This window comes from Scyliorhinus torazame, chromosome 11 (genome assembly GCF_047496885.1).
Source record: "Scyliorhinus torazame isolate Kashiwa2021f chromosome 11, sScyTor2.1, whole genome shotgun sequence".
NCBI classification, from domain to species: domain Eukaryota; kingdom Metazoa; phylum Chordata; class Chondrichthyes; order Carcharhiniformes; family Scyliorhinidae; genus Scyliorhinus; species Scyliorhinus torazame.
In genome coordinates, this window is record NC_092717.1 from 164,524,714 (window position 1) to 164,548,161 (window position 23,448).

General features: G+C 45.7%; 1 protein-coding gene across 1 annotated transcript in view; it reads left to right on the forward strand.

Moving 5' to 3' along the window:
* The window catches only part of LOC140385627 (copine-3-like), a 124,778-nt gene that overhangs the window by 72,415 nt on the left and 28,915 nt on the right, over positions 1 to 23,448 (forward strand). Inside the window, exons 5-10 of the mRNA XM_072467960.1 lie at positions 2,366 to 2,437; positions 2,571 to 2,654; positions 8,389 to 8,478; positions 9,282 to 9,380; positions 21,796 to 21,882; positions 22,690 to 22,749. Of these exons, the coding sequence (XP_072324061.1) occupies positions 2,366 to 2,437; positions 2,571 to 2,654; positions 8,389 to 8,478; positions 9,282 to 9,380; positions 21,796 to 21,882; positions 22,690 to 22,749 (492 nt within the window). The remainder of the gene's footprint in view (positions 1 to 2,365; positions 2,438 to 2,570; positions 2,655 to 8,388; positions 8,479 to 9,281; positions 9,381 to 21,795; positions 21,883 to 22,689; positions 22,750 to 23,448) is intronic.

Sequence of the window (23,448 nt, forward strand, 5' to 3'; positions counted from 1 at the left end):
GTGTAGTTAGTGCACATTCTTTGTGGGAGATTATGGTGTAGGGGTAATGTTGCTGGACTAGTAATCCGGAAACTCAGGCTATTGCTCTGAGGACATGGGTTCAAATCCAACCATGGCAGCTTGTGGAATTTTAATTCATTATTAAAATCAATGGGGGGGGGGGCAGTTCTCCCCTGTGTTGCACCCAACACACCTTCTGCCATTCCCGGAGAATAGCGGGAGAGCCCCTAAACTGGGTATGCGTTGGGCGCTGAATGGAGCATGATGCTCCCGGCCCATGGCACCGGATCCCACGCTGGGCGTGAACCAGACTCGGATATTTAAATGAGTATTCAAACTAATTTAAATATGAATTTCTAGGTTTTAGCCAGAATCTCCTGGCTCCCGGGATTCTATGCCCCGCCGGTGCAACGTGAATCCAGCGATGATCATGCCGGGGGGGCTCCAATGGCCTCTGAGCCCACAAGTGGTTCGGGGCAGGGCAAGGTAGTGCCCTGGCACTGCCAGGTTGGCATTACTCAAAATGGCGGCTCGATACCAGAATCCCGCGAGCTCCCCACCATGCATAAATTTGCATGGCAAGAGAGAGGAAATTGCTCCGAGGCGGCAATGCTCCTAGCGCAGGCCAAGAGTGATACTACTACAGTCTCTCGAATGGGGAATCCTGCCCCCGAATAGAAAATTAGTCTCAATAATGGTGACCATTAACCTATTATCAATTGTCATTACTGGAACCAGATGGGGTTTTTATTGGGAAGGAAATCTACTGGTTACTGGCCTACATGTGACTACAATCCTACAGCATTGTGATTGTCTCTTAACTGCCCACTGAAATAGCCTGGCATGCTCCTGAGTTAAAGGGGATGGGAAACAATTGCTGGCTTTGCCAGAACACCCACATCCCATGAAAGAATTTTTTTAAAACATCACATGCCTACATGTGCCTTGTAGATGGTGAACAGACTTTGTGGATCTAGGAGGTAAGTTACTCACTGCAGAATTCCCAGCCTCTGACCTGCTCATGTAGCCACAGTATTTATATGGCTGGTCCAGTTCAATTTGGCACTAATGTGGGGCAGATGTAACTTGCCACTTCCCAGCCCAAGCTTGAATGTTATCCCAATCTTGCTGCATATGGAAATGGACTGCTTCAGCATCTGAGGAATTGGGAATGGTTCTGAACGCTGTTGATCAGCGAACATCCCCAGCAGCTGAAGGTGGTTGGGCCTAGGACAATACCCTGAGGAACTCTTGCAATGATGTTCTGGACTAAGATGATTTGAAATCACAACCATCTGCCTTTGTGCTAGATATGATTCCAACCAGCGAAGAGTTTTCCCCCCTGATTCCCATTAACTTCAATGAAAGCAAAATACTGCGGACGCTGGAAATCTGTAATAAAAATAGAAAATACTGGATAAACTCAGCAGGTCTGGCAGGATCAGGGGAGAGAGAAACATAGTTGAGTCTATATGACATTTCTACAGATGCTTCTCTTTTCACAGATGCTGCCAGACCTGCTGAATTTATTCCACATTTCCCATTACCTTCAATATTGCAAGGGCTCCCTAATGCCACGGTCGGTCAAATGACCTCAAGGGCTGTGACTCTTGCCTCAACTCTGGAGTTCAGCTCTTTTGATCATGTTTGGACCAAGACTGTAATAGGGCCAGGAGCCGAGTGACTCTGGGGAAATAAACTGAGTGTCTGTGAGCAGGTTATTGCTATAAAGTGCTGCTACCTAGCGCTGTTGAAAACACCCTGCATGACGACACATTGCATCACTTTGCTGATGATTGAGAGGAGCTGATGGGGTGGTAATTGGCCAGGTTGGATTTGTCCTGCTTCCTGTGGGCAGGACAGACCGAGCAATTTTCCACATTGTTAGATAGATGCAGTTTTATATCTGGAACAGCTTGACTTTTTAATTAATAATCTTTATTGTCACATGTAGGCTTACATTAACACCGCAATGAAGTTACTGTGAAAAGCCCCTAGTCGCCACATTCCGGCGCCTGTTCGGGTACACAGGCAGAATTCAGAATTCTCAGCTGGTACGGGAATTGAACCCGCGCTGCTGGCCTTGTTCTGCATTACAAACCAGCTGTCTAGCCCACTGAGCTAAACCTGCTGAAGAGAAGTGCTTTTCCAGAAGGCAGGATATTTTGTTAGCCCTGTCTGTAAGTTTTTCTTGGTTAACCAAATATGAGCAGCACAGCTGATTTTCTGGGAGCAGGTTACCTCTGACTCTAAAATGCAGGTAGTTTCTGGGTCAGAAAGGTCATTAATGGAAAAGAGAAGTAAGTAGATTGTTAGATAATGCATCCTTTTTGTAAAATGCCTCTCTTTATTTTATCTACTTTAGATTTTTGCAGAAGAAGTAAAAGATAACCGAGTGGTCAACTTTGAAGTTCAAGCACGCAAGCTGGATAAAAAGGTAGAACATATTTTTAAAAAATATATCACTACTGCTGTACAAGGTTTGTTTTATTGGAAGTTATTAGTTTACACTTAGATTTTTTTTAAAACTCTTTAACTAACCTGGGGTGTTTGTTGCTTGTAATGAACAGGATTTCTGGGGGAAATCAGACCCGTACTTAGAATTCTGCAAACAGACGGAAGATGGGAAATGGCAAATGGTGCACAGGACAGAGGTGAGAGAAGTTTTCTGAAAGATACAATGATTCTTTCCATTCCATATCACTCGTAAGAGACGTACTGCTTCATACAATGTTCTGATTCTATATAAATAGAAGGGTAATGGTCACTTTTTTTTCTCACACAATTCATATCTAACTGGCCTGCTTATAGTAAGATTATGAGGCAGTGTCAATACCACAGCTCAAGGTTTTAAATCAAAGTACACTCTTATTTGTGCTGGATTAAAGAACTGAGGTTATCAATGCTCATCATTACATTAAAACTGGGCCACAGATTTTGTGAGTGTCAGAGCTTAACTTCACATTAGCCAGATAAAATGAATTACCAGTATCTCAAACTGATTTCCTGTAACGCTAGTCTTTTAATCCAAAAGGGTAAGTAGATATGTGACATCAGGTTTCTCATAAAAGACAAATATAAGAAGGCTAATTTTCTGTGGACTTTCGCATCACATCCCCCATTGCGAGGACAGGACTTGCCTTGGACAGAATTCAATTCCATCCTTGAGAGTTGGCTGGGAGACATGGGGTAGGGAGGGGACTTAAAGGTGGAGGGACAGAAGAGGTGGAGTGCCCATCATCGTCCGTTGAGGACGGCCTTCCTGTCCAGAGGCCAATTGAGGCCCTTTCAATGGCCAGTTAAGGGGGTCCATGTGAACACATCATTGATTGTGACAGGGCAGATTCAGAGCGCCGTTAATAGAACCCAGGATTCCGTATACTTTATCAATAGGGGCAAAGACTACTGTGATAAATATAGGAATTTCAGATATATTGCATTATACATATTTGGTGAGGTAAGGGTTAAAAGCTTGGGTTAGTGTGTGTTTGACTGCTGAAATCATGTTTTAAAAGATTCTTAGGTTGTAAACAACAAAGCTTTTAAGAGAAATAGGTGCAATTAACCACCGGAAAAAGTTTGGGCTGATTCATTTTGTTTTGCTTCAGAAGGAATTCATTAATTTTCAGCTTGGTGAGACGATGTCATTTCAGGGTGGAGCTAAGTTACCGACTTTTTGATCAAGCACCTTCAGTTCAGTCCTGAGCTGAATTAAGCTGTGTAGAGAAGTGAGGAAGTTCTGCTCTCACTGTCGGTTAGTTAAAAGAGATTAACAGTATTTAAAGTAGTACAGCCTTGTCTGAGGATAGTTGAAACAGCTTTTGAAGATATACAGCCAGAATTTCTGATGGGAGTCAGATGTTTCTGTAAAGTAGTATTATGAGATCTCTTTCTCAAAGAATAACTCTGTAAAGCAAGTGTTCCTCTGTGTCTTTGGTATTTAAGGTGGATTGAGAGCTGAGATGTTTTTTATTTTGCTGTTGTTTAAGTGGGAATAAAGTTAGCAATTAAGGGTATTGTACGGCAGCACGGTCACACAAGTGGATAGCACTGTGGCTTCACAGCGCCAGGGTCCCAGGTTCAATTCCCCGCTGGGTCAATGTCGGTGCAGAGTCTGCACGTTCTCCCCGTGTTTGCGTGGGATTCCTCTGGGTTCCTCCCACAGTCCAAAGACGTGCAGGTTAGGTGGATTGGCCATGATAAATTGCCCTTAGTGGCCAAAAAGGTTAGGAGGGATTATTGGGTTACGGGGATAGGGTGGAAGTGAAGGCTTAAGTGAGTATGTGCAGACTCGATGGGCCGAATGGCCTCCTTCTGCACTGTATGTTCTATGTTCTATCCATTGTATTGAGAAGCATTGTGTAAGAGGTAATTGTCAGTTATTTTCTGGTGTGATGTTAAAGATTTTAATACTGTGTTCGTAATAAAGGTTGTTTTAACAAACCATATCCCTATTTCTTTGTGCACTCACTCTTTCAAGTGATACAGTTTAAATAGTGAGGGACTGGAAAGGCTCTTGCAGTTGCAGATATTTTCCTGGCTGTGGATGAGGTCACTTGGGCTGGTTTACAGAAGGTGATTAAAACAAAACTGTTGGGTTTGGCAGACAGGCTGCAGTTAACTTTATCTGAATGGATTAGGGTGATGAAGATGATACAAACAATAGTTCCGCATTTACGTTTGTCAGAGATACAGCCTGAATCATTAGCTAGAATTCAATTAGAAATGAAACAATGAAGAAAAGCAATGAGAGAGGGCAGAAAAGGAAAAAGCGAGGGCCTTTCAAAAGGAAATGGAAAGGGTGGCATGGTGGCTCAGTGGTTCGCACTGCTGCATACGACCCCCGGGTCACTGTCCATGTGGAGTTTGCACATTCTCCCCGTTTCTGTGTGGGTTTCATCCCCACAACCCAAAGTTGTGCAGGTTTGGTGTATTGGCCACACAAAAATTGCCCCTTAATTTGAAAAAAAATCATTGAGTACTCTAAATTTAAAAACACAAGGAAATGGAAAGGAGGAAACCTGAGGTAGAAATAGGAAGATTGGCAAAGCAAAGAAGGGACAAGATGTAAGAGCGAGAAGCAAAGAGAATGAATTTACCTTCGGGAAATTGGAACTGCAAAGAGAACATCTACAGAACATGTTGAGTTAACATTAAAAGCAGTGCAGACTTGTCTGAGGACAAGGGTGAGCTGAAACAAGCCAGTTGAAACATCTTTTGAAGATTTAAAGCCATAATTTCTGAAAGGAAATCTGAAAGGCATCAGCTAAGGAAAGTCTAGAAGAAGGAAAAACATTTCCTAGTCAAACGCCTCGTAATCATATTAAGTGCATATGAGCTAGTGCCAGAAGCTTACAGACAGAAGTTTAGATATCTAAGGAAAGAACCAGGTCAGACTTGTATAGAATTTGAAAGAATTTTGTTAAATGGATAATAGCTTTAAAAATAGACCAAACCTATGACACTCTTAGGGAAATGACTATTTAGGAAGAATATAAAATTCACTTCCCGCAGTGGTGAGAACTCATGTGGAAGAGCAAAGGGTTAAAACTGCTAGACTGGCAGCAGAAATGGCAGATGATTTTGAATTTGTTTCCAAAGTTTGGTTTATGACATCAATTTTTGTCAGTTAAAAACTGGGGAAATGTGACATTCACAGGTCGTCAAGGCAATGGAGATTATAAGGAGAATTTATCTCAAGTTAAAAAGGAAACCGATGCTAATGGAAGAGAGATAAGAAAACTTAAATGTTTTCATTGTAATAAGGTTGGACACATGGAGTCGCAGTGTTGGTATCTTAAGAAAAGACAGACTCATTAAAACAAGATAAGTTAGTTATGTAAAGTTGGAAGAAAAATCATGGTTCCAGTGGAAGAGGTGTAATCGAGCCTGTTCAGAGGTTGGTGGATAAGCAGGTGCCAGATCTTTTAAAATATATTATTTGTGATGGGAAGGTTTACTTGCGTGTGCAAGGTGGAATACGTCAGGAGATTAAGATCTTAAGGCGTCCAGGAGCAATTCAGTCTTTACTGGTGAGAGATAAGTTGATATGTAATTCGGAAGAAGTGTTGCCAGAAAATGAGGTAATGTGTGGAATTAGTTGTGAGTAGTGTCTCACTGTGTAAAGTTTAGTTAGAGGTCTGGTGAAAAGTGGTGAAGTGGTGGTAGGAGTATCAGAAACATTGGGCGCAATTCTCCCATCGGGCGACTAAGTCCCGGAGCCGGAGTGAAAACCGAAGTGTTTCACTCCGGCGTCGGAGGCCGCTCCCAGCCCCCTATTCTCCCGTCCCCGGGGGCTAGGAGTGGTGCCGCGTCATTTACATGCGCCGGGCCATGCCGCCGCATAAAAGCGGCACCGCGTAAATGATGTCACGCGCGGTTGCCGTCCTCCCCGCGGCCGCCCCGCAAGAAGATGTCGGATGGATCTTGTGAGGTGGCGGAGGAAAGGAGGTCCTCTTTCAGAGAGGCCGGCCCGCCAATCGGTGGGCACCGATCGTGGGCCAGACCCCTTTTGAGTCCCGTCCCCCCCACCCCCGCTGCAGGAACCCCCCCGCCCCCTCCCCCACAGGCCACTCCCCTCCCCCCCCCCGCCCCCCCCCCCCGCGTTCCCGCCGGCAGCGACCAGGTGTGGACGGCACCAGTGGGAACCTGTCGTGTTGGGCAGGCCGCTCGGCCCATCTGAGCCGGAGTATCGCCGCTCGCCCGTTACAAAAGCGAGCAGCGATTCTCCGAGCAGCCAGCCGTGATTCTCACCGTGCCGATTTGGGGGGAGGGTGGGAGAATCGCGTGTGGGTGCTGGGGCGGCGTGGCGGGACTCGCGCGGCGCCCCGGCGATTCTCCCACCCGGCGTGGGGGGGAGAATTCCGCCCATGACAATTTTTAAGGGTACAATTATCCTGGGTAATGATTTGGCTGAATCACAGGTGGTGCCTACTGTGGTTGAAAAGCTGGTGGTAAGTCAGACAACTGAGGTGTTTCAAGAAGCATATCCTGGGGTGTTTAGCTCACTTGACTAGACAGCTGGTTCGTGTTGCAGAGCAAGGCCAGAAATGTGGGTTAAATTCCCGTACCGGCTGAGGTTATTCATAAAGGCCTCGCTTTCTCAACCTTGCCCCTCGACTGAGCTGTGGTGAACCTCCGGTTAAATCACCACCAGTCAGCTCCCCCCCTCAAAGAGGAAAGCAGCCTATGGTCACCTGGGACCATACCTTTACCAAAACTTTGGGGATCGATTAACTAGGATTGGTGAGTTGGCTAGAAAACATATCAAATTGCCACGTTAGATGAAAAAAGAGACGAATAAGAAACCTCTAATTTTCGGAGGCCCTCCTGGCCTCCGATCCGCCCGTTGTTACGCGAGTATCCCGACCGGCTGGAGCACATTAGTTCCTTGCCGCCGGGACTTCAGCCGGTCGGGGGCGGAGGATGTCGGAGTTGGCCTCTGGCAATGGCCCCAGGCGGCATGGCGTACTCCCTGAGTATGCCGCTTTTTGCCCGGAGAATCGGCGAACCGGCACCGGTCACGTTTCTGCGTCAAACTGGATTCTCTGCCATGGCGCCGGCTGCAATTTTGGCATCGGGGTGCGGAGAGTCCAGCCCAATGAGTTTGGTATTGGAGTTACAACATTTTGACATTTATGTTGCTAACAATTCATTGGAGACAATTGTATATACAGACTATAATCCGTTAAAGTTATGAGAAAAGTTTAAGGAGTATCCAAGACATCTCTATACAATAAGTATTCCTGGGTACTAACTGTTTTTCAAAGTGGATTGGGATCTGAGATGGTTTTGTTATTTGAATGAAAATAAAGGTCGCAGTTAAGGATTATTGTGTCACTGTATTGATTAGCATTGTTAAAGGGGTAATTTTAAGCTATTTTTTGTGTGATGGGAAAAATATTTTAATACTGTGTTGGTAATAAAGTTTATTTTAATATACTATATCCCTGTTTTGTGTGAAGTCACTCCTGGATTAATCACTTCTTGATTAATAAGGGGATCAGGGGTTATGGGAAGAAGGCAGGAGAATGGGGATGAGAAAAATATCAGCCATGATTGAATGGCGGAGCAGACTCGGTGGGCCGAGTGGCCTAATTCTGCTCCCATGTCTTATGGTCTTATGGAGTGAGCTATCATTTCCTCACAGACTTCCAAAGTTAAAATAAAATATTGAGGTTTCTGTCCAGCATCCTATCCACTGTTGGGGTCTGGTCCGGGATCAGAATACATCCTTAAACAAATGTGTTGTAATTTCCAGATCCTATACTCCATATCATGCACCTCCTGAACTACACCTTAATGCAGTTATTATGACAAAAGATACTGAACAGCAAATACTTTTGTTGTACAATAATGCATTTATTGTTTTTAAAAAATTATTTTCAGGTCATAAAAAGAAATTTAAACCCCACTTGGAAACCATATAAAATTCCTTTGCAGTCACTGTGCAATAGCGACTTGCAGAAACCAATCAAGGTATTTCTCATTTTTCTTACTGAATAGTTAAGAAATATTTACTTAGCAGCTTTCTTATTGAAAAGGTTATTATGTAAACAAACTTGTATTAGCTTCAGTAAAGGAGGATTTGCTGGACTGAAGAAGTATCTATAGTCTAGTTAAAGTTGTGAACTCTCCAGCTCATCTGCATGTGCTCCCTCTGTTTTGATCTCTTTCATTCTCCCTTTCACATGTTTCCCGTTAAACTGACTTAACAGCCTCTCAAAGTATTTTTACTTGAAAAAAACAATCTTGGAGCATGTGATTGTCTTTAATCAGCAAATGAGCAGGCATCTTTTGTCAAATTTCAAATTTGTTCAACAACACTCCAATTCACTGCTGCCTTTATTAAGCATTGTATTTGCTTGCAATATGACTGCTGTTTATCTAGCACATTTGTTACATCCAGTTAATTCTTTGTAAAGGTCACATGCTGGAATGGAATATAGGTTAGAATTAAATCCAGCCCTTTTTGCGTGGGGAGTGGGTGGGGGGGGGGGGGGGGGGGGGGGCTCGGTCCACTGCCGCCAGTGTTCAATGAGTGATGGGTGGGGACCACAACATGTGGGCAACTTGCCAGGTAACCCCTGGTGTGAGAGGGTCCCTCCTACCTGAGCGGTCCATGCCCAACTGAGAAACCTGTGGTGGCTGTAAATTACTGAACTTAAAAGTATTTTGTGGATTATGAAGTACTTTGGGAAGTAGCAAGGTACTATACAGATGTAAACTGCTCAGTAAGTTAGTTTCTATAATCTTCAATCTACTTAATATAACTTTTTCAGGTAACCTGCTACGATTATGACAACGATGGATCACATGATCTAATAGGAACATTTGAAACAAATATGCAGATGTTGCAAATGGCATCGCAGAGTTCACCAGTAAGTTTGTAGTTTTCTTTATAATACTCCTGTTTAATACTACAGAAACATCTGGCTATTTTCTTCTGCTTTAAAAAAAGAACTAAAGAAAATAAAATTGTAGCAAGTTGTCAGAGTATCAGTTTGCATTTATAATTTCGCCATTAAGTTCCCATTCTGCACCGTCAGACAGGTTGGTGAGGTGCTTTGTATCTAGGCCGTTGCTAATTCCATCCTTTCAGTCAGCTGTGAGAAGATGAGCGAGGGCAACCCAGAATTTGCATTTATTTTACATTTCACTTCATTGTTTCTTTTGGTAAGGAACATTCTGCTTGGTTTTTAGTATCATGTTACATGAGAAATCAGTAAAGCAGTAGGGGAGAGGGGAACTAAGGCCAAGAACGTTTGAAAAAGAATTCCAGAGGGTGGAACATATTGGTCTACGATGATGAAGCGGGAATGAATTTGTGAGCTAAAGTCGACTTCTGAGGTGCAGCCTCCAAGCTCATCACCAGAGAACACAAGTTTATAGCTATAGTTTTGCGCTGTATAATGCAGCATGAATTATCAGGGCCATTCATTCATTGTCATTGAACAAGTCGATGTTTAATTTTATTACAGAATATAAGACCATAAAGGAGTGGAAGTAAGGCCATTCGGCCCATCGGGTCCACTCCACCATTCAATCATGGCTGATTTCAACTCCATTTACCCGCTCTCTCTCCATAGCCCTTAATTCCTCGAGAAATCAAGAATTTATCAACTTCTGTCTTAAAGACACTCAACGTCCCGGCCTCCACCGCCCTCTGTGGCAATGAATTCCACAGACCCACCACTTTCTGGCTGAAGAAATTTCTCCTCATCTCTGTTCTAAAGTGACTCCCTTTTATTCTAAGGCTGTGCCCCCGGGTCCTAGTCTCCCCTGCTAATGGAAACAACTTCCCTACATCCACCCTATCTAAGCCATTCATTATCTTGTAAGTTTCTATTAGATCTCCCCTCAACCTCCTAAACTCCAATGAATATAATCCCAGGATCCTCAGACGTTCATCGTATGTTAGGCCTACCATTCCTGGGATCATCCGTGTGAATCTCCGCTGGACCCGCTCCAGTGCCAGTATGTCCTTCCTGAGGTGTGGGGCCCAAAATTGCTCACAGTATTCTAAATGGGGCCTAACTAATGCTTTATAAAGCTTCAGAAGTACATCCCTGCTTTTATATTCCAAGCCTCTTGAGATAAATGACAACATTGAATTTGCTTTCTTAATTACGGACTCAACCTGCAAGTTTACCTTTAGAGAATCCTGGACTAGGACTCCCAAGTCCCTTAGCACTTCAGCATTATGAATTTTGTCACCGTTTAGAAAATAGTCCATGCCTCTATTCTTTTTTCCAAAGTGCAAGACCTCGCACTTGCCCACGTTGAATTTCATCAGCCATTTCTTGGACCACTCTCCTAAACTGTCTAAATCTTTCTGCAGCCTCCCCACCTCCTCCATACTACCTGCCCCTCCACCTATCTTTGTATCATCGGCAAACTTAGCCAGAATGCCCCCAGTCCCGTCATCTAGATCGTTAATATATAAAGAGAACAGCTGTGGCCCCAACACTGAACCCTGCGGGACACCACTCGTCACTGGTTGCCATTCCGAAAAAGAACCTTTTATCCCAACTCTCTGCCTTCTGCCTGACAGCCAATCGTCAATCCATGTTAGTACCTTGCCTCGAATACCATGGGCCCTTATTTTACTCAGCAGTCTCCCGTGAGGCACCTTATCAAAGGCCTTTTGGAAGTCAAGATAGATAACATCCATTGGCTCTCCTTGGTCTAACCTATTTGTTATCTCTTCAAAGAACTCTAACAGGTTTGCCAGGCACGACCTCCCCTTACTAAATCCATGCTGACTTGTCCTAATCCGACCCTGCACTTCCAAGAATTTCGAAATCTCATCCTTAACAATGGATTCTAGAATCTTGCCAACAACCGAGGTTAGGCTAATTGGCCTATAATTTTCCATCTTTTTCCTTGTTCCCTTCTTGAACAGGGAGGTTACAACAGCGATTTTCCAATCCTCTGGGACTTTCCCTGACTCCAGTGACTTTTGAAAGATCATAACTAACGCCTCCACTATTTCTTCAGCTATCTCCTTTAGTACTCTAGGATGTAGCCCATCTGGGCCTGGAGATTTATCAATTTTTAGACCTCTTAGTTTCTCTAGCACTGTCTCCTTTGTGATGGCTACCATATTCAACTCTGCCCCCTGACTCTCCTGAATTGTTGGGATATTACTCATGTCTTCTACTGTGAAGACTGACGCAAAGTACTTATTTAGTTCCTCAGCTATTTCCTTGTCTCCCATCACTAGATTACCAGCGTCATTTTGGAGCGGCCCAATGACTACTTTTGCCTCCCGTTTGTTTTTAATGTATTTAAAGAAACTTTTACTATCATTCCTAATGTTACTGGCTAGCCTACCTTCATATTTGATCCTCTCTTTCCTTATTTCTCTCTTTGTTATCCTCTGTTTGTTTTTGTAGCCTTCCCAATCTTCTGACTTCCCACTACTCTTTGCCTCATTATAGGCTTTCTCTTTTGCTTTGATGCATTCTCTAACTTCCTTAGTCAGCCATGGCTGCGTAATCCCCCCTCTGATAACCTTTCTTTTCTTTGGGATGAACCTCTGTACTGTGTCCTCAATTACTCCCAGAAACTCCTGCCATTGCTGTTCTACTGTCTTTCCCACTAGGCTCTGCTCCCTGTTGATATTCGTCAGTTCCTACCTCATGCCCCTGTAGTTACCTTTATTTAACTGTAACACCTTTACATCTGATTCTACCTTCTTTCTTTCAAATTGGAGATTGAATTCTACCATATTATGATCACTGCCTCCTAAGTGTTCCCTTACTTTAAGATCTTTAATCAAGTCTGGCTCATTACAGAACACTAAGTCCAGAATGGCCTGTTCCCTCGTGGGCTCCATCACAAGCTGTTCCAAAAAGCCCTCCTGTAAACATTCAATGAATTCCCTTTCCTTGGGTCCACTGGCAGCATTATTTACCCAGTCCACCTGCATATTGAAGTCCCCCATGATCACTGTGACCTTGCCTTTCTGACATGCACTTTTTATTTTGTGGTGCATTTTGTGCCCCAGATCCTGACCACTGTTAGGAGGCCTGTACATAACTCCCATTATGGGTTTTTTTGCCTTTGTGGTTCCTCAACTCTACCCACACAGACTCCACATCATCTGACTCTGTTGTTTAGTACTATTGATTTAATTTCATTCCTATTAACAAGGCAACCCCGCCCCCTCTGCCCACCTCTCTGTCTTTTCGATCGGTTGTGATCCCTGGATGTTTAAATGCCAGTCCTGAACCCCCTGCAACCACATCTCTGTGATGCCTACCACATCATACCTGCCAGTCACAATCTGGGCCACAAGCTCATCTACCTTGTTCCGTACACTGCGCGCATTTAAATATAGCACCTTTAATTCTCTATTGACTGTCCCTTTTTGTTTTCTTAGTGTGGTGGAGCTTGGTTTACTGAGCCTTTCCATACACTGTGTCATATTTTGTGGGATGGGGACTATCGTAACCTCTCCTGAGTTCTGTCTTTTCGTGCTTTTTTGTATTCCTAAGCAGCTACGCTTCCCACTGATTACTTCACCTCTTGGTTCCCTGACTTTCCCCCCCCCCCCCCAATCTCTAGTTTAAAGTCCTATTGACCACCCTATTTACTCTTTTCGCCAGAACACTGGTCCAAGCTCGGTTCAGGTGGAGACCATCCCAATGGTATAGGTCCCCCCTGCCCCAAAACTGATGCCAATGTCCCTTGAAAAGGAACCCCTCTTTCCCACACCACTCTTTCAGCCACGTGTTAACTTCCCTTATTCTTGCCTCCCTATGCCAATTTGCACGTGGCTCGGGCAGTAAACCGGAGATTATGAACTTGAGGACCTGTTTTTTAATTTGAATCCTAGCTCTTTATAATCTCTAAACAGGTCCTCTTTTCTAGACTTGCCTATGTTGTTGGTACCGACATGGACCACAACAACTGGATCCTCCCCCTCCCTCTCCAGTATCCTTTCAAGCCGGTCAGAGGTGTCCCGCACCCTAGCACCGGGCAGGCAACATACCATGCGGGAATCTTTATCCTGCTCACAAAGGATACTATCTATCCCCCTGATAATAGAATCCCCTACAACTACAACTTGCCTATTTACTCCCTCCCCTTGAATGGCCTGCTGAACCATGGTGCCTTGGTCAGCTGACTCATCCTTCCTGCAGCCCTGTTCGCCATCCACACAGGGAGCAAGTGCCTCATACCTGTTGGACAGGGTCAAGGGCTGAGGCTCCCGAGTTCCTGACTGCTGGTTCCCTTTACCTACCTGACTTGCAGTCACACTCTGCTGTCCCTGGCCACTGGCAGGATTTAAACTACTTACTCTGACAGGTGTGACTGCCTCCTGAAACACAGTGTCCAGGTAAGTCTCCCCCTCCCGGATGTGCCTCAGTGTTTGAAGCTCAGACTCCAGCTCATCAACTCTGAGCCGGAGCTCTTCGAGCAGCCAACACTTACTGCAGATGTGGTCGCTGCAGCTCGCAATGGGATCTGCCAGCTCCCACATCAAGCAGCTCACGCACATCACCTGACCAGCCATCACTAATTAATTAATTAGTTTAATTTAAGTTTACGAGTTTAGCTGTGGTTTTTTAAAAATTTGGGGCAGATTTGCTATCAACCAATCAGATCACAGCTTCACTCTGACGTCACTTTTGGGGGGAAAAACTGGAAAACGAAGTTACAGTTAGGTTTTTATACTCACAGAGACTCCTCCTCCTCCTCCAAACGGCTCCCGAAATTAGGCCCGGAGAAAGAGAGAGAACAAAACAGTCGGGAAAAAGCACCTTCTCCCACTCTTCACTGAATTACCTCACTGCACCAAATTACCAAATTCTCACTCTGCCTGTGTCTCACTCACTCAGGCTGTGTCTCCTTGACCAGCGCAATGCTGAGACACAGTGATATGTTTATGTTTAAGTTTTACTGTTTGCCTTGTTTTAAAGCCCAGGATACCAATGAAGTTGGTGGCGAATGGTTTCCAGGGGCGGGATTCTCTGACCCCTCCCCCCGCCGGGTCGGAGAATCGCAGGGGCTGGTGTGAATCCCGCCCCGCTGGTTGCCGAATTCTCCGGCACCGGATATTCGGCGGGGGCGGGAATCGTGCTGCGCCGGTCGGTGGCCCCCCCCCCCCCCAGTGATTCTCCGGCCCGCGATGGGCCGAAGTCCCGCTGCTGGAATGCCTGTCCTGCCGGCAAGAATCAAACCACCTCTCTTACCGGCGGGACTAAGCGGCGTGAGCGGGCTCCGGGGTCCTGGGGGGTGATCTGGCCCCGGGGGGGTGCCCCCCATGGTGGCCTGGCCTGCGATCGGGGCCCACCGATCCGCGGGCGAGCCTGTGCCGCGGGGGACCTCTTTTCCCTCCACCTCGGCCATAGCCTTCACCATGGCCGACGCGTAAGAGATACCCCCCTCCCCCAGCGCATGCGTGGGGATGACGTCAGCAGCCGCTGATGCTCCCGCGCATCCGCGGACTTCCGCCGGCCGGCAAAGTCCTTTCGGCCCTGGCTGGCATGGCGCCAAAGGCCTTCCACGCCAGCCGGTGGAGTGGAAACCAGTCCAGCGCGTGCCTAGCCCCTCACGGTGAGGGCTTGGCCCCTCCGCACCTTTGGGGCGGCCCGACGCCGGAGTGGTCCCCGCCACTCCATCCCGCCGGGACCCCCCGCCCCACCGGGTAGGGGAGAATCCCGGTCCTGGTTTCAGGTAGCTCAGTAGTAGGCTGCAAGGTCTGTGCCTAGCTGCAGTGAAATGTTGGGAGTGTTTATTTGGTAATGTTGAGGGATACTGGGGCACCAGAAAAGACAGCCAAGGCAGGTAAAATTTTATTTTGACAGTAATGCAAAACTGGACAATAGCAAGTTGGCAGCCTGCTCTACAACCTGCCTAATTTCCCTTCCTATGGACTTCAATTAAAAATAAAATTTAACAGGGTGTAAAGTAAACTGTTGATTTGTTAATTGCTCATTTTGTGCTTCTTGTGAAGTTAATTTTCAGCCCTATGGGGTTCAGATCATTGAGAATGGAATACCCAGACACTGGAAGGAGATGGGCAGGATTGTCTTGATTTCACAACACTGGAGGGAATTACTGATCGTGATAATGATGGGAACGCAAATAGGGGTGTAGAAATGCTGAGCTGCTGAAGTTCTGGGGCATTGGCAGGGATTACTGAGTGTGGGAGTATTGGAAACAAAGTTACAAATTTTCTCCGGGAGCCAAGTGTCTTGTGCTGAATTAGAAAGGAATGGGGCCGTCACATTCTTGCAGGAGGTGGGAGGAAAGCTTTCCTTAGTAGTGAATTTGGTAAATCTATGATTTAGAAGGTAGCTGTTTATTTATTTAAAATTCTTAGCAATGTTCTTGAAAAGGTCAACCACTCCTCCTCCCCCAAGCCACTGCCATCAATCTCTGCTGACCTGTTGCCATGAATCCCACACTGACCACACCACAAGTAAGTTGCTATCAAAACTTTTTATAAAAATATGTGCAGACAATGTCTTTTTAAAACTGGATTTTAAGTTGTATCTTCAGTCATCCTCCAATTATTCACTTCATCTGAAAATTTCACTTGATCTTTTAATCTCTATCTAGTGTCGTAGAAGGCTGACAAATAGTGTAGTTAAGCACTTACACAAAGGTCTGTGTAACCCAATTTGGCAATGGAAAATAAGTGAAGAGGGAGGAGCAAGTGAGGACGTGGGATGTTCTGAAAGTTAAATTATTGGCTCCATGGTGTCACTTAATCTGGAGTTAGCATCGATCAAAATTTAACTGGATTAGCCAAATAAATACTGTGAGTTCAAGAGCAGGCTCAGAACCTGGGAATTCTGTGGCAAATACCTCACCTCTTGACTCCACAAAGTCTGTCCACCATCTATAAAATACAAGCCAGGAGTGAGATGGAATACTCACCACTTGCCTGGATGCATTTGGTTCCAACAGCACTCCAGAAGCTTGACATCATCCAGGACAAAGCAGCCCACTTGAGCAGTACTCTGTCACCTTAAACATTCACTCCCTCCACCACAGGCGCACAGTAGTAGCTGTGTGTGCAATCTACGAGATGCATTGCAACAGTTCACCAAGGTTCCTTTGACAGCACCTTCCAAACCCACAAACTCTACTAAATGAACAAGGGTAGCAGCTGTATAGAACTCTACCACGTGCAAGTTTTCCGCCAAGCCACACACCATGCTGACTTTGAACTATATCATCATTCATTCATTGTTGCTGTGCCAAAACCCTGCAACACCCTCCCTAAAAGCAACGTTGGTGTACCTACAGCATCTGGACTGCAGCAGGTCAAAAAGTGGCTACCTCCAGGCCTTCACTGGATCAAGGATCGTGGGGGGCAGAAATCCTAAAGGGCTTGGAGTTTTTGCATTTTATTTCTGCCTTGCTTTTGATTTTACACAAACTGCACGGCAGCATACCGCACAGGCTTCTGTTCACTTACCAGCTGCTGCAGAAGTTTGGGTTGGACAAGATCTATGAAGGAGATCTTGAATATTTAAAATTACTTTGTGGACCTTGTGTGATTGTGCTTTGATTAAGTCAAATAATTAATCAGTAGTGATGGTGATAACAAGTTGTGTTTTCTCAAGACTTTGTTGTTTATATTGACCATTCATGGATGGGTATATGGGGCGGGATTCTCTGACCCCCCGCCGGGTCGGTGAATCGCCGGGGGCTGGCGTGAATCATGCCCCTGCCGGTTGCCGAATTCTCCGGCACCGGATATTCGGCGGGCCCCCCCCCCGGCGATTCTCCGGCCCACGATGGGCCGAAGTCCCGCTGCTGGAATGCCTGTCCCGCCGGCGAGAATCAAACCACCTCTCTTACCGGAGGGACAAGGCAGCGTGGGTGGGCTCCAGGGTCCTGGGGGGCGCGCGGGGTGACCTGGCCCCGGGGGGGTGCCCCCACGGTGGCCTGGCCCGCGATCGGGGCCCACTGATCCGCGGGCGGGCCTGTGCCGTGGGGGCACTCTTTTCCTTCCGCCTTCGCCATGGTCTCCACTATGGCGGAGGCGGAAGAGACCCCCTCCACTGTGCATGCGCGGGGATGCCGTGAGCGGCACCAAAGGCCTTTCCCGCCAGCTGGCGGGGCGGAAATCAGTCCGGCACGGGCCTAGCCCCTCAAGGTGAGGGCTCGGCCCCTCAAGATGCGGAGAATTCCGCACCTTTGGGGCAGCGCGATGCCGGACTGATTCGCGCTGTTTTTGGCGCCGGTCGGCTGACATCGCGCCGATTGCGGAGAATCACGCCCTTGGTCTGCATGTTTGCTTTCCCTTTCTAAACTGGAATACTAAAATAAAAGTTGTCTTTTATTCATCATAAGTTATTTTACTCACTGCATTTGATGACCCTTGAACTACAAGCCAAGACAATGAATAAGCTTACATCCGGAGTGGTAAACTATAGTACAAAATCAGGAGTTGGAGTTTGATTCATGGACATACGTCCAGATTGATGGCCAAACATGTGCCAACAACTTGAATATTTCGACATGCTTGCGAGAGAAATTTGATAGAGACTCGGGACGAGATTTTCTAGCCGTTCCCATCGGCGGGATCTTCCAGTCCTGCTGACGGCAATCCCCCCACGACAGATTCCCTGGTGGCAGTGGATGGGAACAACGGGAAAACCCATTGACAGTGGCAAGATCTTTCAGTCAATGGCAGGCTGCCTGTGTTGCCGCAAAACACACCGCAGGAGTTGGCGCAGAAAATTACACCCTCCGTTTCCCAGACTTTGCTATTGAGAAAGTTTCAAGGGGCGGATTGGCGATAGAAATTTGGTTTAAAGGGACACTGCTTCCAGGATTCACTGCAGCACCCGGAGTGAAATAGTCAACCACTTGAGACGACAGGAGGAAATGCCAGGAATGACGCTCTTTTCCTCATGAGGAGGCCATGGCCGCTGTCAAGCATGACAGCTGCTGGAGATGCAGTGTAAGGGTATGAGAATCCCTTTTGGAGTCTCACTTCGGTTATGAGGCATCTGGACATGCATGAATAAGTGACAATGCCAAGTAATGTGTTAAATCAGCAATTTTATTGAACATGATCATTATGTAACAATTATAATTAATAATACAAAAAAGAAGTAAAGTAAAAGAGCCTGCTCTTGTCTCCACAGTATTTTTATGGCTAGTCCAGTTAAATTTCTGACCCAGCTTAAGTGACACTGTGGAAGAACCAATCACTTATGTTTCAGAACTTCCCGCCCCCTCACTTGCTCCTTGCTCTTAACTTAGTTTCCCGTTGATAAATTGAGTTACAATATTAGTTAATTAATAATCTTTATTAGTGTCACAAGTAGGCTGACATCAACACTGCAATGAAGTTGCTGTGAAAGTCCCCTAGTCGCCACACTCCAGCGCCTGTTCGGGGACACGGAGGGAGAATTCAGAATGTTCAATTCACCGAACAAGCACATCTTTCGGGACTTGTGGGAGGAAACCAGAGCACCCGGAGATAACCCACACAGACATAGGGAGAGTGTGGCTGTAGGCCTACACCTGAATCGTGCAGTGGCCTAAGACAGGGTAATTCATGATGGGATGGGTTTCATGGGTGGGGGTCATGATAGGGGAGTTGGCGGAGGGCAGTAGCAAGGGGGTGGCTCTCAGCTGCTCCTCACCTTCCTGATGTTGGATCCATCATTCAGACACTGAGGGCGGGATTCTCCACTCCCACGCCGAATTGGCCGCGCCGTCGTGAACGCCGTTGAGGTTCACGACGGTGCGGAACGGCCCCGGTCCCGACCGATTCAGGCCCTGACAATGGGCCAGTATCGGGGCCGCTCGTCTACATGCGCCAGGCCTTGTCGCCCGCGTAAAAGCGGCGCCGCATAGATGACGCGGCCGGCGCTGCATAACGGACGTCATCCGCGCATGCGTGGTTGCCATCCTCTCTAAGTCCGCCCCGCAAGAAGATGGGGGACGGATCTTGCGAGGCCGCGGAAGGAAGGAGCTCCTCCTTCAGAGAGGACGGCCTGACGATCGGTGGGCACCGATCGCGGGCCACCCCACATACCAGGTGAATCCCGGTGCAGGATCCCCCCTCGCCCCCCCCACAGGCCGCCCCCCCAGCGTTCACGCACCGCCCACAACTGCAGCGACCAGGTGTGGATGGCGCCGGGGGGAACCCGCCATTTTGGCCTGGCCGCTCGGCCCATCCGGGCCTCAGAATAGCGGGGGTGCCGGAGAATCGCCATTTTGGGTGTCTCCGGCGATTCTTCGGCCTGCGGCCCGCGAAACTCGACCGGGCCATTCCCGCCGCTTGGGAGAATCGCGGGAGGGCGTCGGAAATTTCCCCGGAAATTTTGGCAGCCCAGGCGATTCTCCCAACCGGCGTGGGAGTGGAGAATCGCACCCTGAGTGCCTATGAATGAGGGATCTACTGGGAGAAATCACAAGCAGCTCAGACAGGTTTAGTGATTGCGCACAGCACATGCAGATACACCTGCCCACAGCTGGGTTAATACCATGAATGGGAATTAATTGGCCACTGTTGGGCCTCAATTGGCAGCAGAGCAGGAAGTCTTACCATAGGCCTACTCGCTTGGGACTTAATTCAGGCAGAAGTAGGAAGGCAGTGGAATGTTCACAAAGCACCCTCCCACTGACCTGATTGAGTGAACTCCCCACCTCCAAACATGCCAGGAGGGAGGGCATAGAATCCATCCACTTCCATCCCGAGGTATAACACAAAATCATCGACAATTAATGCTGCATTTGTGTCCATTTTACACTTTGTTATATGTGTCAGCCAAGATAAATGATTTGCCCAGAAATATTGGTTTAAGTTTCCATCACTAAATCTATGGGGAAACTAGTGTAGCTCTTGGCATAATTTCTATGTAAGTGCTAGCCTGGAAGTTCAAGGCCATTTTAAAATAATATTCAACAAGACTGACTGTGTCCTTTCAAGTAAAGTTTTGGTAACCAATTGTTTTTAAATTGTATCCCAGTAGAAATCAGTATTCATGTTTAAATTGGCCAGAAATCTTTTCAAGTTAGCCTAGTTTGTCACACTATTAATTTCAAAGTTCACCACTGAGGATTTACAAAACTGTGAAATTGGCTCATTAAGGTGGTGGTCACATCAAAAGGAATGTGCTATCCTCTAGATTTGGATTCCGATCAGAGGTATTTAGGATCCAACCCTGCCCCTGATTGGTGTGGACAAACCATTTATTAATAATAATCATTATTAGTATCACAAGTAGGCATACGTTAACACTGCAATAAAGTTACTGTGAACATTTTTAATTTACTTAATCCAAATCTAAATATTTCCAATACTAAATCAGTTTGTTTCCCTTCTCTATGATGCTCCATCTTTTCACTTCCTCTGCACCTGGTACTGTTATGGGCCACGAAGGCAGATATTCAATCTGAAAATAAGTCTCTGATAATACCACTCTAACAGGCCACTGGTACGATTAACTCCCCACAAGTATGATCGGCCCTCTTTATTTTCCAAATGAACTTATTGGACTTCACCCACAGCAACCAGCCTATGAACTGGTACGGCTGTTCTAAAGAAGCTTTGAAGCATTCTTGGCAAACTTGACATCGGGGTAATTCTAAATACAAAAATAATCTGCATGAAAAAAAACACTGTTGGGTTTGTCAATCTACTAACATTCCTTGCATTCTCTGTGTATAGTAATGATTCTGTTTACACACTGAATACAATGAATCAGTTAATCATAGAATTTACAGTGCAAAAGGAAGATATTCAGCCCATTGGGTCTGCATCCTTTGATCCCTTGGAAAGAGCACCGTACACCTCCACCCAATCCCCGTAACCCCACCTAACCTTTTGGAAAATAAGGGGCAATTTAGCATGGCCAATCCACGTAACCTGCACATCTTTGGACTATAGGAGAAAATCGGAGCACCCGGAGGAAACACACACAGACACGGGGAGAAAGTGCAAACCCCACACAGTCACCCGAGGCCGGAATTGACCTGGAACCCTGCACTGTGAGGCAGCAGTGCTAACCACGATGCCACCGTGGTGCTGTATCCATTTCTCATGATCTGGGGCCGATTTAGCTTAGTAGGCTGGCCGGCTGATTTGTGATACAGAGCAAGACCAACAGGATGGGTTAAATCCCCGGCTGAGGTTATACATGAAGGCTTCGCCTTCTAAGCCTTACTCCTCGCCTGAGGTGTGGTGACCCCCCCGGTTAAATCACCACCAATCAGCTCTCCCTCTCAAAGGGGAAAGCAGCCTATGGCCATCTGGGACTATGGCAACTTTACCTTTTACAACATTTCTGACAAGTGTTTCTTTTGCAGGCAGAGTTTGAGTGTATTAATCCAAAGAAGCAGCAAAAAAAGAGAAGATACAGAAACTCAGGAATAGTGAGTTTTAAATTGTGCCAGGTAAATATTTCATAGTTTTTATTTCCAAGAATAGATTTATTTTTGTAAATCTGTTTGACATGTTATACAGCTCCACCTCCAACATTGTTAGTGCACTGATATTTTCAGTGACTCTTCTGCCCCTCCCAGTCTATCACCATATTTATTTTACCAGACTAACACTGTATTTGGCAGAGTGTGAATTTTAAAAAGTCATTTCCAAATACCATGAGAAGTACAGTATTTTCTGCAGATATGAATCAAACACAGTAGGGTCTGGATTGACTGGTAATTTTCCCTATTTTAAAAATTGCAATGAGTTGTAAATTTGCAGTGAGCAACTGATGATTATTTTGACTTTGGTTTGCTCACCTCTATTTAGCTGAACACAGATTAAATAAATCAGTTAAATTGACCTCCCACCCTCATCTGGACAACCGCTCCATTTTCTTTTTAAAAAAGCAAGGAATGCATGGGCTTCGACAACGGGAGATATCCCTTTCAAAACAAGATGGCATTGTTGGCCACCAAAAGTGTCATTGCAAAATCCATATAGTTTTGTGTTTGGAAGAAAACTAGTGTCAAATCCATATCAGGCTGATCCCTTTAAAGATTCACAATCTTCTCACTGGTTGGAATGACTGCTTTTTAAGAGTTTTATAAAAATGTAATTCGTGGGTGGTCCGTGTCGCAGGTAATATTTGTATTTTGTGCCCATCCCTAATGCATATTAATACTTGGATAAGAATATTAATTGATGGATTGTGTAATAGACACTCAATTTATTGCACACAAAAAATGACATGCTTCTGGACGTTTAATTTACAGATTGTGAAAGAGTACTCTTTCTTGGACTATATCATGGGTGGCTGTCAAATGAACTTCATTGTGAGTAAATTGCTCAAGTATGTAAACTGATCAAGAATGTCAGCTCTATTTTTTGGGAATGAAAATGAGAGATGTAGGTTTTTTTTTAGCACTCAACCTATTTTTTTGATGAATTAAAATTAATGAATTTATTTTCTGCAACAAATTAATGATTTGGCCTCATTACCTTCAATCCTTGGAGTTTACCTCCATCCTTAGTTTTTTCTTTCACTATTCTCATTGATCATCTCGATTTCGTTTTCTTCCATTTCGCCTGTTGGAAGCAGTGGTCTTAAATGGAAATATGGAATAAACTGTGCTCTAAAAAACAAAGCTTACATTAATATTAACTAAGCAAATGACATCGGCCAGGATTTGGCTGGAAAATCTGGTGAGTCATCCAGAAGTTCATTGATTTTTGATGGGGGTTTCCAGTCCCGATAGTTATATTAATACAAAAAATGTGATATTATGATATTATGAACATACAAACAAATAAATTAAGAGCAGGAATAGGCCACTTGGCCCCTTGAGCTTGCTCAGCCAGTCAATAAGATCATGGCTGATCTGATTGCAACCCCAGCCCCGCGTTGCTGCCTACCCCCAATAACCTTTCACCCCCTTGCTGATAAAGAATCTATCCAGCTCTGCCTGAAAAATATTCAAAAACTCTGATTCCTGTCTTTTGAGAAAGAGAATTCCAGAAACTCATGACCCTCA